General features: G+C 57.4%; 2 protein-coding genes across 7 annotated transcripts in view; both read right to left on the bottom strand.

Moving 5' to 3' along the window:
* FLT4 (fms related receptor tyrosine kinase 4) overlaps window positions 1-2,047 on the bottom strand; it is a 64,392-nt gene extending 62,345 nt beyond the window's left edge. For all 3 annotated transcript variants that reach the window (XM_064162084.1, XM_064162085.1, XM_064162086.1), the window contains exon 1: window positions 1,817-2,047. In XM_064162084.1, coding sequence (XP_064018154.1) covers window positions 1,817-1,874 — 58 coding nt within the window. In that variant the 5' untranslated portion in view covers window positions 1,875-2,047. The remainder of the gene's footprint in view (window positions 1-1,816) is intronic.
* Window positions 2,048-6,055: 4,008 nt separating this feature from the next.
* LOC135185377 (zinc-binding protein A33-like) lies at window positions 6,056-12,915 on the bottom strand. 4 transcript variants are annotated; one of them, XM_064162080.1, is made up of 7 exons: window positions 12,838-12,915; window positions 12,109-12,383; window positions 11,445-11,540; window positions 9,000-9,233; window positions 8,596-8,615; window positions 7,216-7,331; window positions 6,056-7,107 (listed from the first exon to the last, which is right to left on the bottom strand). In XM_064162080.1, the coding sequence occupies exons 2-7, from the start codon at window positions 12,379-12,381 to the stop codon at window positions 6,563-6,565; spliced, it is 1,284 nt and encodes a 427-aa protein (XP_064018150.1). In that variant the 5' UTR covers window positions 12,382-12,383; window positions 12,838-12,915; the 3' UTR covers window positions 6,056-6,562. The 4 variants fall into 4 exon arrangements, with proteins under 4 accessions (XP_064018150.1, XP_064018151.1, XP_064018149.1 ...); XM_064162081.1 differs by lacking the exon at window positions 12,838-12,915 and adding an exon at window positions 12,636-12,831 and having other exon boundaries at window positions 12,109-12,386; XM_064162079.1 differs by lacking the exon at window positions 12,838-12,915 and adding an exon at window positions 12,636-12,831.
* Window positions 12,916-13,948: the final 1,033 nt, after the last annotated feature.

Below are 13,948 nucleotides of genomic sequence, written 5' to 3'. Positions count from 1 at the left end.
AGGAGCAAGTAGGACAGAGCCAGAAGAGACCTTTCAAGACCTTGAGATGAATGTTACACTCTGTTTCTCTTTCACTGGAATAGTATCACACCCTCATTCCTGCTTCCAAGGGGAGCAAGCACTTGCACCCAGCTGGAATTACAGTTAATGAGGAATTTGTGGGTCCTTTACACACTGACAAATTGGTCTCGGGTAGAAAAGAAGAAGAGAAAGCAAAGCCCCAGGGTACAGCCCCGAGTTGAGCCCCACATGGCCCTTCATTGCTGCGCTAATCAGGCAGCACTGGGGAGCTTCAAAGCTCTGTGCAGCTCTGCGCTGACGAGGCCCACACATCACAACCACGCTGGCCACGGCCTCTGGAGCACTGCTCCCTGCACCTCCAGGAGATGAAAGAACCCGAGACAGCTACACGATGCTTTACAAATTGCTAACAAGAGACCTTTGAACAGCTGCGGCTCTCACCGCTACGCCACCAGCAGCAGGTCTCTTTCTGCCTTGCCTCCCAGAGCTCCTGCTGAGCTCCAGCAGCCCGGTAGGTCCTTTGGCCCTCTAACATCATTGTGGGCAGGGCAGGTTGACAGTGCCCCTGATGGTGACCATACCTCTGTGGCTAGACCTGCAGCCTCCCGCGAGCTCACTTCGATGATGGCAGCAAACGCCGTCAGCGACAGTGAGTCACTGGGCTGAGGCTACAGAAAATTCTATTTATGCTCCCAAAATTCATCTCCCTACGTTCAGGCTTCCAGCATTACTAACTTGCTGTCAGTCTTGCTCCAATCTGGGCTGTCAAACCGTGCAGGCAGGAGCTTTCCTGGGTGAAAGATGTTGGGACTGGTGCCCCATCCCCACTGCCCTGGCAACTTCTTTCCACCCAGCTCTGCTCTGCCCCACAGTCTCCGCCCTCTGGAAGGGTGCTGCAGCCGTATCTCTGCTGCGGTCCCACATCCACCTGACTCAAGCCATGGCCAGGGGTTTGCTTCACTGGATGTCCAACAGCCTTCTGCCCCAGAAACACTAGGGCAAGGGAAAATACTCCACCAGGATCTCTACCTTTGGGTGACTTCCCATGCAGACCAGTGACCTCTGGGAGAGGGAGGCTGGGTGACATCGCGTGGACCACCGCCTTGGGGCACTTAGCCTGGCGCTAACAAATTAATGACTCCCAGCGTGAAAACATCAACAATCGAAGCAGGGAGCCGGCCCCGGCGCTGCCCTCCCGGCCGGGAGAAACCGCTCCTGCCAGGCGCCAGGGTCCCATGCAGACTGTTCCTGCTTCCATGCGGGTGCGGAGTGGGGTTGCCCCGTCTCGTCCTCCCGTTGTCTCAGCCGTCCGAGGCACCCGGGAGGGCGCGTCCCCATCAGGGACGGAGACTCCGGGGCGGGCTGTGACGGGCACCGTCCGGGATGAGGACATTGGGACAAATTGTGCCGGGGATAGAAGACTTCGGGTCGGGCTCTGTTGGTCCCTGTTGGGGCTAGGTACAGCAGGGCGAGCTGTACCGGTCCCGGTCAGGGCCGGGGACACCGGGGCAGGCTGTAGCGGTCTCCGTCGGTGATAGGGAACCTCATGATGGGCTGTGTGGGTCCGCTTCGAGGATGGGGACCCCGAGGCAGACTGTGTCGGTGCCCACCGGGGTTGTGTGACTTCGAGGCGGGCAGCGACGGAGCACGGCACATCCCCACCCGCAATCAGGAAGGCGGCAGCAGGCAGTACTGGTCCTTGCGGGGTCCGGGGAACACGCGGGCGGCTGCGCCGAGTCCCGTCCCATCCCACCCCGTCGCACTGAGGCGGCAGCCCCCCATCCCCTCCGCTCACCTGCCTCCGAGACAATGCCGAGCCAGAGCCAGAGGGACAGCGTGCAAACTCTCTTCATCTCCGGGGCTGCGGGCAGGTCCGTGCGGTGCGGGGCGGCGCGGAGCGATGCGGTGCGGAGCGCCCCGCGCCTGAGCTCTGCTCCCGCCGCGCCCCAGCTGCGGCGGCAACGCACGGCGGCGGAGGGGAGAGCACCGAGGCCGTTTCCTTTTCCTCCGCCTGCCCGGGCCGCCCGCCGCCCTCCGCCGAGCTCCGCGGGGCGCCGGGCGGGCGGCGGGGCGGGCCGGGGCGGGGCGGGAGGCAAAGTGGGGGTGGGGGGCGGGGGGGGAGAGGGCACCTGCGGGTCCGGTCACCGGCGGGAGTCTACACTTTCCGCACCTGTGTGCATCATCCCTGCAGCGGAGTCCACGGGTGTCCCACACCTGTGCGCACCATCCCTGCCCCATGTGCACACGAACACCTTCACACCTGTGTGTGTGTATCCATGCGACCACCTACTCTGCAGTCCTGTGCGCACCCCACCCGCACCGGTGCGTGCCTGCATCACCCTGCAAATGCCCGCACGCCTCCCTTGTTGCCGTGTGCCACCTCTCAGAGGTGCACACAAACACCCTCTCACACCGCTGTGCACACACCTCACGTTGGCAGACGCATCGCACATCTGCTTGCACGACCCCCTCCGCGCCTGCAGGCACCCCTCCAAACCCTCGCACCTGTATGCATACCCCACACTCCTTCCTGAGCTCCCACTCTTCCCTGCAGCCTCCAGGGCTCACAGAGACACACATGTGCTTTCTCACACCTGTCTGCACATACCTGAGGCCCTCATTCCCACCAGCCATCCGTGCCAGCAGTGTGGGACAGCAGTGTTGCTCCCAGCACAGTCACATGTGGCACATGAACCCCTCTCTGGCAGGTCTCCATGCACACGACTGTGGCTTTGGCAGCAGAACGGCGCTACCCCCCACACCAGTGCCAGCGTCTCTGGCTCAGTGCAAGTCGACGGCGAATGCAGGTGATGGCAGAGCTTTGGGAGTAGAGTGGCACAGCTGGCACAGCCCTGCCAGCTGCCTGTGCACCCAACAAGTGCTGAATAGATAAAGTAACGCGGCCCCACGCCGCACCCCAGGGGGTTATTAATTATGCACTCTTGCGGGCAGCGAAGAAAGAGGCTGAATGAGAACCATGTGCTCGTGGCACAAAAAGGCATGAACACTTCTGGTGCGCTCAGTTGCTCTCATTGCCAAAGCTATGGAAGAAATCACCTTGTCCCTCTACCCAAGCCCTCGGCGGGACTTCAAGCCACAGGGTTTTACTCAACCCATATAATGAGTTTTTAACCCTGAGAGTGCTGACTGCGATGCTTTTCAGCACACTCATCTTGGACCACCTCCCTCCCTCATCCCAAGGGGGCAGGAAGCAGTGGTGTCCCTCCCTCCCAGGTAGGTGCCCAAGCCTCTGCAAGCTTCTGGAGAGAGATTTTAAAACCTTGCCGTGACGATGGGGTGAAGAGCCAGAGATGGGGACTGCACCAAGGGCTGGCGCTGCCCATCACCGTGGTGTGAAGAGCAGAGACTGTGGGATCAGACCCCTCCCCCGTGCAGCTCTTTGCCATGACAGCCAACCCACGGTGGGGACCACTGCGGGCATGGGGGTCATTGGTCAGAGAGACAAGCGGCGAAGTGGTGAAGTGCGGAAAGTGATGGAGGTATGAATCACGTCACACTGCTGAGATGCTGCATGGAATGCACGGTCCAAGGGCTGCCCGGACAAGCTAAGTGTGAGAAGAAAAGAGACTCTGACCTGGCACCTCAGAAATCAAGGAGTTTTGGCATTCTCCATCCCTCGTAGTCCAAATGCGGCACCGTGCAGGCGGCGGTGGCCGGGACCGGCCCGTCCATGCTGCCATCTAATGGCGGGACACCGGAGAGGGCTCGCCCCGCCAGAACGGGGAATTTTCCATCACAAACACAGGGTGACTGTGGGACCGAAGGGACCTTTCCCTTGTTGGCGCCCTGGGAAACAAAAGGATTTTAAAATCTCGCCCCGCTGCCAGCACGTGGATGGGACCCACGGAAGCGAAGGCTGCCCCAAAGCTCGGGATGAAAACACAGACACGGCACAGAGAGAGGACCGGGGCGGGAGCTGCCAGACACTGCTCAGCTCCAGGTGCAGAGACTGGATGCTGGAGCAGAAGGGTGCAGCCACAGTGCCCACTGCCTCAGGCTCTCCTGTCTGAACCAGGGCCAGGTCCAGCTGCATTAACCCCTGCCTGTTGTTTCCACTCCACGGTGCTCTGTTTTAGCAGGGCAATGTGTTTTTCAGGCACCACCTCAGTATTCTGTCACCAGGCTAATGCTGCACCAGGCTGATGTTGTTCAGTGCAGCAACTTCCCTTCACATAGGAACTGCCGTAGGTGCTGTGGGCAGGGCAGGGGCTCTGCCTGCCCAGACATTCCTGCCAGGGCTATTCGCTGCTGGCAGGGCCAGGTGAAGATACTACACCCCAAAATGCCACCATACACTGCCCAGCAGCAGCAGGAGGAGGAGGAAGCACATGCTTCCTCAAGAGCCTGCTCAACCCAGGGATTTGGGACAGGCAGGTTCCACTTCTCTGCAGCTCTGCCTTTGGCAACGGGAAGGTGTGGGAGGTGGCAGCGATGGCACTGGCACATGTTGCAGCGCACTGCTGGCAGCCTGTGCCACCACGGGGGCCCACGCGGCACACGCCGAAGCCTGGCTGCTCCCTGCCTGCCAGCTCTGCTGCCCCTCACACTTCGGGGATGGCTGCCTGCTGCTGCCTGCTGCTGCCCACCGCTGCCCGGCCTCACTTGCCCCCCAGGTTCAGAGGGATAGGTTTCAGCCCCCCAGCTACAGCTCCCTGCTACCATCAACCCAGCCTCGCCTTCCCACAGAGGCTCACACCCCTTGGCAGGGGGTGACAGCCCTGCACAGAGCAGTATTTCCAAGCCAACAGCTCTTTCTTCTCCATTCTTTTTTCAGCTGAGGCTTTGATAAGGCAGGGCAGGAGCTGGGAAAGGAGGGAGTCCAGCCCAGGGACTCGGCTGAGAAGACGCAGAGTTCAGTCACCAGCTAAAACCCAACTGGGGATGAGGAGGGAGCAGAAACCTCTGGCAGTCCCTCCAAGCACACCTGAGCCCCTAGAAAGGCTGTACAAAAGCAGTGGCTTCCTAATAACCAGGTCCCTTCTGCAACTAGCCTCATCCCCCAAAGCCTGCAGAGCTCCTGCACAGGAGGGCACATCTACCTCTATCTGGCATGGGTCATCCTCCCCTCCTGCCCTGGCACAGAGACACCTCAATCCCAGGCATTACAGCAGAGCCCAGCCATGGCACAATGTAGTGGCAGAGCACAGAAAGGGGGGAACATCCTTCATGGCGCCATGGGAGGAAGGCCCCCTTGTACTGCCCCCTCCTGCCACGGGAATGACCACTGAAGGGCTTGCTCTGATGAGTGTCCCTATGCCCAACTGTGGGAGCGGAAAAGCCCTCAGGCTTGGCCCTTCTCACAGCAAGGCATGCCAAGTGTCTGCAAGGAGACAACAGCAGGGGCTAAGCAGGGTAGCTCTCGCCTCAGCTTTCACCCTGGAGTGGACTTGAGTGCAATAAACATGACAATTCCACCCATCTCAGGTGCTGCCAACCTCCCTCCTACCCATCACTCTCACCAGCCAGACTCACCCATTCCAGCACCTTCTGCCTTGTCAACTCCACAGACTCATGAGAGAGGCAGCACCTCTCATGCATAAACCACATCAGCCAAATCCAGCTTTAACCCACAGGAGCAGAAGGCCACTCTCCTGCAGGACTGGTCCTGCCAGTGAGGCCATGTGGGGCTGAGAAGCTCCCAGCCCCAAAGGCTGCCCAGGCTTTCCTGAAGTTGGCCTGACACAAGACTTTGTAATTTTCATGCATACAAACACTTGAGACAGCCAGGCCACAGGAGGCCAAATCTTAAACTCCAGAAGCCTAAGGTCAGGGCTGGGCTGCCCCACTTTTGTCTCCAGCAGCCTGACACAGGAGGGTGAGCAAAAGACCAAGAGCTGCTGCAGGCTGTGCTGGAAGCAGTCCAAGGGAAGGGCTGAGTGTGAGCAGCGGCTCCTCCATGCCTCCTCTGCTGCAGGCAGAGGGTAGGAGACTGCTGCAGTGGCTGTTCTGTGGCCTCAGGGTGTGCAACACATCCCCCCAGCGTGCAACAAAGAGCAGGTGCAGCAGCCAGAGGTCTTTCTAATGTGCTTTAATAGTGATAGAGTAGAAGGGCGAGAGCAGCAGTCACCAGGCTGTGATGGGTCCCACACTCGTGCACCGAGCTCCCTCTGCCGCCGGCCCTGAGCCCTTCCCCACAGAGCTTTTCAAGCAGAAGAAGGAAGCTCACCCGTGGAAAGCAGCGTCAGGAGGCACCTGAGAGTGCTCCAGAACTGCCACCTGGGTCCACAGGGCTCATAGGTGGGAACATGTAAGAACAGAAGTGCAAGAGCCTGCAGCCACCTTCACTGTGGGCCTATGGCTATTGAACTGTGTTATGCTCTAGCATGGAAGGTCATCTTCAGGGGGTGTGGGGAAGAGAGGGCAGAAAGGAGCTGGGAAGACTCATTCCAATCTTTTCTCTCAGGACCAAAACATCCTCTCCAACACCCACAACACTCTTCCACCATGTCCCCAGGCAAGCAGCCAGCAGTGACATGGAGCCAGGCTGGCATCCCCAGAGCACCCTGCTCCTCCTCGCCCCTCACAGGTTCAGGTGGCAGAGGCGCATGGGCTCCACGTTGTCCCTCCCATCGCTGAAGCAGGTGCTGAAGAAGGGGCAGTATCTCTCTGCAGAGACTTGGTGGAAGGTGAAGAGGTGGGACATGTCCTCAGCATCAAAGAAGCCAACTGTGCCCTTCTGGCAATCCAGAAAGACCCCCACTTTCCGGAGGGGCTGGCAGAGATCCAGGCGCACCCAGGGGGTGGCGGTGGCCCAGTACTCAGTCCTGTTGCGCAGGCGCAGGGTCCAGTAGCCGTTCTCCGGGCACAGCTTGACCTTTGCTGCCCGGTCCACAGCCTCGGCGGCCACCCCCAGATCCCATTTGGTTTTGCTGCCCACCCAGACCTCCCAGTAGTGCTGCCCACTGGTAAAGGTCTGCGAGCTCAGGACGTTGACGCACTGTCGGAAGCGCCGGGGGCTGCTGGGGACAGGCTGGGCTCGATTCCTCTCTGTCACAGCTGTCAAGTGTCTGGAGAAGACCAGGTTGGGGTGGGCTGACTCAGGGTCAAAGGTGAGTGGGGCAGGAGCTGTGGGGACATCAAGCATGGCATTTTACCAGTGGCCCATACCCCATGCAGAGCATCTGCAGGCCTGCCACCACCCAGCATGCCCACCCCTCAGACCAGGCAGCTCACCGGGGCAGAGGGACCGCAGCATCCGCCTCCAGAAGATGTACTGCAAGGGGGCGTTGCAGCTGTCCCTGTAGTGCTCCAGGTCAAAGGCAGTCTGGGTCTTAACACGCACCGAGGGCCTGGGGCAGAGAGAGTGGCACTCAGCCCCTCTGCTGTGCCACTAGCAAGGGGCAGATCTGCAGCAGGCTACCACACACAATGGGTGCATGAGACGAGACATGAACCTCCCTAACAGCTTCTTGCTCCACCTGATGTGGTGCCACCTGCAGCATGGCAAGTGGCTCAGGGCAGAAGCACTGTGGACAAGGTAGGTCTTTAGGGTTCCTTCCAACCCAAACCGATCTATGAATCCTTTCTGGCCTTAAACATGTAGAATTTAAGATGCTGAGGTGCTTGAACGTGTCCAGAGAAGGGCACCAAGTTAGAGGAGGGGGCTGGAGCACAGCCCTGTGCAGAGAGGCTGAGGGAGCTGAGGGTGTTCAGCCTGAAGAGGCTCAGGGCAGACCTCACTGATGTCTACAGCTACCTGAAAGGAGGTTGTAGTCAGGTGGGCTTGGTCTCTTCTCTCAGGCAACCAGTGACAGAACAAGAGGACAAGGCCTCAAGCTGTGCCAAGGCTGTGTCAGGCTGGATGTTAGGAAGAAGTTCTTCACAGCAAGAGTGATTGGCATTGGAATGGGCTGCCCGGGGAGGTGGTGGAGTCACCATTCCTGGAGGTGTTTAAAAGCAGGCTGGATGAGGCACTTATTGCTGTGGTTTAATTAGAAGGGTCAGGTGATAGGTTGGACTCAATGATCCTAGAGTTACCCAGTTTCCAACCTGGTTAATTCTGTGATTCTGTGACTGTTCTGGGAGCAGTGACTCCTGGCAGACCACCACCCAGACACCAAAGCAGGACTCCTGCATGGATGAACAGGCCAGGCCTGTGCAACCAGACTGCAGTGACTGCAGCCCTCAGGGAATGAGGTAGGGAACAGGAACATGCTCACTTATGGCAGTTCTGGCCCTCAGCTGCTCACAGCCTCAGCCCAATCTGCTCCTCTGTTCTGCAGCTACATGAGTTGCAAGAAACTAAGAAAGGAGACGTAAAAGTCAAAGCACCCAAAGTCTGTGGCATAAACCTTACTCGTGCAGCACACATAGCTCTTGCACCCATTCCCAACCAACACATCTCCTTCACCCACTCTTCCAGCCCAGCTCCCTAGGGAGAGCGTCCAACACCTGCTGGGGACCAGCCCCCACCTAGCACAACATCAGCAGCTCACTGAGCAATTCATGATGCTTTTAAAACTTGAGATAAGATGCCTCCCCTGTATGGTTCCAGCCAGGGGTAGAGATAAGCTCCCAGAAAAGCAATCAGCTTCTTTCATGCCAGACACATACCTGATATCCAGACTCTCCACCTGCAGCCAGGAGCAGAAAGAATTAGCAATTACCATCTGTAGTTCACATAGCTGCACAAATAACCTCCCTGTCCTGCCTGCTCTAGGACAGAGAGAAGAAACCAACCTGCCAGGACCCCTGCCCCGAGGGAAAGTGCCTGGGCACCGCAGCCAAGGCAATTTTATAAGGGTGACAGCAGGGAAGGCTTCTGAGAGCCCCCACATCTGAGAGATCACCATACCCATTGTGGCTACAGCCTTCAGACTCCATGATGACCTAGAGAGGTAGCAGCGAGAACAGCTTCCAGGTACAGCCTAGTGCTACCACTTAGGACTCCAACCATGCCAAATTCAGATGCTGAAGCATCCCTCAGCCTCCAACCAGGGTCAGCCAGGCATGCTCACCTCCAGCAATGACACTTCTTCCACCTTGCTCAGGGTCCGCTCTATGTGCTCTATGTCCTTCTGCAGCACCAACATTCCCTCCTCCAGCTGGCACATTTCCTCATGCAGTTGTGCCAGCACCTCCTCCTCCTTTTCACCCAGCTCTGCCAGCACAGCTCTCTCCTCTTCCTCCAGGATCTGATGAAGGCGTGCAAATTCTGCCCGAATCTTGAAGTCCAGCTCCTCAGACAGCTTCTGAGCAGAGAGAAAGGCAGAACATTAGCCTGGCAGCTACAGCACATGAAGAGGCGCCCAGGACGGCTGAGCCTGTTACTTTGCTTACAAGCTCTGGAAATTTCAGTGTCCCAGACATAACCCACGACCTTTTGGATAGAGAACAGGACACAGGGACAAGTCTCAATGTGGCAGAGCCAAGGGGTGGAAAAAACCCTCCAAAACCAACCAGTCAAAAAAAACCCCAAGCTCCACTGGTCACTCTGTCACCCTAACTCGAAATCCTTGCACGCAGCCACAGTGGGAGCCCACAGCCCTCTCCTACACCACCAGGATTTTGCTTGTGTGCAGAACTGGAGCTCTTCTGCTTTTTTGGAGCTGCAGACTCAGCTGTCCAGCTTAGAGAGGATTTATTTCACATCATGCCAGGCCCTGGGCAGGGCTGTCTGACACTGGTACCTTGCTCTTTTTCTCCAATGCTTCCACCTCACAGGGCTCCTCTCTGTATGGGAGAGGTAGGGGAGCTACATAGACTAACCTCTGCAATTAAGGCTGATAAAACCATATTCAACTCCTATCAGAGGGCACTTTTTTTCCAGTTGTTCAGTCTGCCAGCTTCTTGTGCTCTCATTGCCTCCCTGCTTGTTTACAAGAGGCAGCCAATGCCTTTTTGTTTTCCCAGTCTTTAAGCTTTTCACTGCTAAGTGCAACCTTAGCCCTCATTATTCTCTTGAGGAGTGCCTCCTGAAATGTATATACCCTTCCACCAGCAGGAAATTCATCTGCCCCAGGGTACATCTGAGGGTTCACCAGCAGGAACAGCACCCCAGCCTCTCTCTGCTCTAGCAGGTGCTTCTGCTGACACACCAGAACCAGAGGATGTGCTGAACAGGGAGGCCAAGCAGTTTGCTCCTTTACTCTTTAAACAGCTCTTAGCTCTTCCACTGCAAAGGGACATCAGCAGCATGCACTTATTTCCTATCACTTCTCCATTAACCTCAAAGGTCTGTTCCACCCTGGCAGTGGGATGGAGGCATGAAACAGCACAGAGAGGGGATCAGAGACTGGTCAGAAGACAGTCTCCTATCAGTTTTATCTCACTTCCCAGATATTTCTGTTTTCCTACTTCCTTGGCTTTTAATACTTCTATGCCACTCAAGAAGAAAGCACAGTCAGCTTGTTGCTTTTGCTCCACTGATCAGTGACAATTAGGCAGCCTGGTGCAACTTCAGCTCATGGGCTTCCCACATCATCTCAGAGCTTCACATAGCCCCTGTGACAAGGCCACAGCTCTCTGTAGCACCAACACTGCTGCTGACCCAGCTCCTTCAGTTTTGCTGCCACCCCTTCAGACACAACAGAATGTTACTGCTTCCAAGAATTAAGGCCCTCCCAAAATGGAAGGGGTATGGGGCCCAGAACAGGCTGCTCAGCTGACAGCTCCCATCACTCACCATGGTTTGGCTCTGCTGCACTAACACAACCTCTAAACACCACACTAAGTGACCAAAGCCTCTGCTGAACATTCAGTGGCAATGGGCTTTGGTCTACATGCTGGGGGATTTGTACAGTCCCCCACTGTGCTGGTTTGAGGCTAACTGGAATATTTTAACGAGAGAAATTAGATTATAGGATGCGAAAAGGAAATAAATGGCAATGTCTATGTCACTCATAGGTTCACTGAGATGTATAAAAGCAAGGACACAGATAAGACGAGTCTCCATCTGTCAGAGTTGGTGTATGTATTTTCTCCCTGAGCTTTTGCTACTCTGCCTGGGTCTGTGGAACTCAACTCATCATTCTGCTTCTAACTCCCCTTGCAGATCCTCACAGCTTATCTTGCACATAGAGCAGACTCTGGGATAAGGTAGAGGGTTGGAAAGAAGGTGGAAGGGTGGTTGGGAGCCCCTCCTGGGGACTCTGATCTCTGGGAGGGCTGTTATGACTCTGTATGACTCATAACTTGTCTATTTCTGTCTGTAGCTGTATTTGTAATACATTGTAAAGATCTGCTTGCATACTGTGCTGAGCTGTGAATATGAAACTTCACTCCCTAACTTCCTGCCAGCTGAGCCTAGTCTGGGTGCTTTCACTGTGCGTGAGGGGGCAGGTAATTCCCAAACCATCACACCCACATAGCTCCTCATCTAGATTTTTCACAAGAAGCTGAGCCAGATCCTCTGCAGACCCCATTCAGAGGCTGTACAAAGGGCAGGTCCTGCAGGGCATTACCGTCAGCCCGCAGACGACCTCCTGCGCCGCATGCTTCTTCTGCAGGAACTTCTCCAGCTCCTTCTGCCGAGCCTGCAAAGCATTTTCCAGGTGCTTCTGCAGGAATGAGGGAAAGAAGGTGGAAAGACCATGTCAGTACTGTGATTCGGGATCAATCCCAGTTCCCTGAGGCCAGCACCAGAGGAAGGTGCAACAGAACTTCCTACAGAGGCAGTAAGGGGAAGCAAGTACCTGCTGTACAGTCTTAAGAACCATTCACGTGTGCACATAATGAAGCAAACTGATTTTTAAGAGTGGGAGCTCCAGCTTGGGATATTTGCAGAAGTTTTAAACTTAGTGTGCTGTGACCTGACTCACACAGAGATTGACTCTTCAAGCAGCACACCCAGTCCTTAACCCCAGCTGCACGGTCCTTTGCAAGAAACAAGGAGGCTGTGATGGACAGCAAGCACGGCAGTGAGGGAAACAATGATGAAAGCGTCCACCAAACCAGAAAGGGAATGAATCAGAAAGACAGATTAAACTTGGGTCAGGTGGGGCACACACAGGGCTCCCCAGTGGGAGAACCGACTGCAGGAGGGCGGGTGGTGGGCTTGTGGGGGCTGCACAAGGCTCACATGGGGCACCTGCCCCCTGCTCCCCAAACCGGGCAGCAGCCACTCACCTGCATCTTGCGCCGGTGCTCCGCAGAGCCGCAGCGCCGCACCTTCTCCACCAGCCCTGCCAGCAGGTAGTGGGTGCGGAAAGCCCGGCTGGGGAACTCTCGGCGGCACTGCGGGCAGGAGGGGACGCGGCTGCAGCTGTCCCAGTAGCCCTGGATGCAGGCCTTGCAGAAGTGGTGCATGCAGTCCAGCATGACAGGCTCCTGGAAGAGCTCGTAGCAGATGGCACATGTCAGCTCCTCCCGCAGGCTCTGCTCCGGGCTCCTGCCGGCCATCCCTGCTGGCACACAGATCCCACTTTGAGTTTCCTGTCACCAGCCCAAATCTCCCTTCCCTCTGGGCTCGGGCAACCTCCAGCTCCTCTGAGTGCTCTGGGGCAGGGTTTGGTTACCAGGCCTTGGGCAGGAAGCAGAGGAACTGCCCAGGTGCCACACTGGATGTGTCCGGGGCTGAAAAACCCCAAACAGTGGGAATTACAGGGGTCTTGGTAAAGAGCAAACTCTCCCCAAAGTCACAAGTTTTCACCTACCGTTACTTCAGCAGGACGACACACGGGTCCAACAGGCCTGACCCTGCGTGCCTGAGAAGGCCCTGGGAGGCGGCCACCTGGCCCAAGGGCAGCACCCTACCGCCTGACCAACCTCAGACCCCGCCAACAAGAGGGCCCGGGCTCAGCCTAGCAGCAGCGTGCTGCGCACCCCGACCCGTACCGGGCACTCCCGAGCACCCACCGTCCTCGGGTCCGGCCCTGCTGCGCCGCTCCCAACTCGGAGCCTCGAACCCGCCCCGCCCGTGGACCGACCTCCGACTTCACCAATCGCCGTGCGGACCAGCCGCCCCGCCCTTCCCCGCCCGGCTGCTCATTGGATGGAAGCCGGGGAGGGGCGGGGATTAGGCAAGTGACGTAGGTGGGCTGGGGCAGTGGCGGGGCCTCGCGCGCCGCCCGCGGGAGGGAAGGTGAGGCGCAGCTGGGTCCGAGCCGCTCCGCTCGGCTCCATTCGGCTCGGCTCGGCTCGGCTCGGCTCGGCTCGGCTCGGCTCGGCTCCATTCGGCTCGGCTCGGCTCGGCTCCGCTCGGCGCTGTGTGGTGTGCTGCCGCTGTCCCTGCGCTGCCCCGCTGCTGCCTTGAGCAACGAGACCCTAGAAATGGGCCCCGTGGAATACTATTCCCCTCTCTTCCCCAGTTTCTCTTCGCCAGAAGTCTGAAGCTTGCTGGAATTGAACAAACTCTCCTGGTCACAGGAGCCTCAGACAGAACCCCGAGCGATGCTCTGGGACGATGCTAAGGGCTGTGGGCTCGCTAGCAAGAGCAAGGGTTTTCGTTCTTGTGGGGTCACACGGTGGTGGGTCCTGGGATGTTGTGGGAAATGGCAAAGCTGCTGGACACGGGAGAAGAATCACAAAAGCTTACAGCAAATAAAACCGAAAGGAGGGAGGACACAAGAAAAGTAACAGCTGCACGGAGCTTCTGCCTCCTAACTGCTGTTCGAACATCCCTCAGTGAAGCGCAGTGCGCTGGGCACTGTCTGCCTCCTGCCCTCCTCCTGCTGCTCTGTGTTTTCTCACCATTAGAGAAGTGCAACTCAGAAAATGCTTCACCCACCCTCGCTTGCCTGTCTGAGGGATTTTCCCAGGCTTTCTCCTGCGCTGTACTTGCTCACTGGCACATGGCTGCAGCTGCCCTGATTGCAGGTGTTGGCATTCCCCTTGTCTCCCAGCCCCTTGGAATCACACGCTCAACCACACCCCCATGCTGAGATTGGGACTTTGAGCATTGCTGACTACATGAGGAGCAATGGGTCCTGGGGGATGCTGGCTGTGGGCAGGTGGGATATGCCCCAGC

Source organism: Pogoniulus pusillus, chromosome 22, assembly GCF_015220805.1.
Source record: "Pogoniulus pusillus isolate bPogPus1 chromosome 22, bPogPus1.pri, whole genome shotgun sequence".
NCBI classification, from domain to species: Eukaryota; Metazoa; Chordata; class Aves; order Piciformes; family Lybiidae; genus Pogoniulus; species Pogoniulus pusillus.
This window is presented reverse-complemented; position numbering and strand designations above follow the sequence as displayed.

Coding starts and splice junctions, on each gene's coding strand:
- LOC135185377 (XM_064162080.1), bottom strand. CDS start 12,381: ATGGCCGGCAGGAGCCCGGAGCAGAGCCTGCGGGAGGAGCTGACATGT. Junction 9,234..11,444: donor AGGTCGTCTGCGGGCTGACG/GTAATGCCCTGC, acceptor CTCTCTGCTCAG/AAGCTGTCTGAGGAGCTGGA. Junction 8,616..8,999: donor AAGAAGTGTCATTGCTGGAG/GTGAGCATGCCT, acceptor TCCTGGCTGCAG/GTGGAGAGTCTGGATATCAG.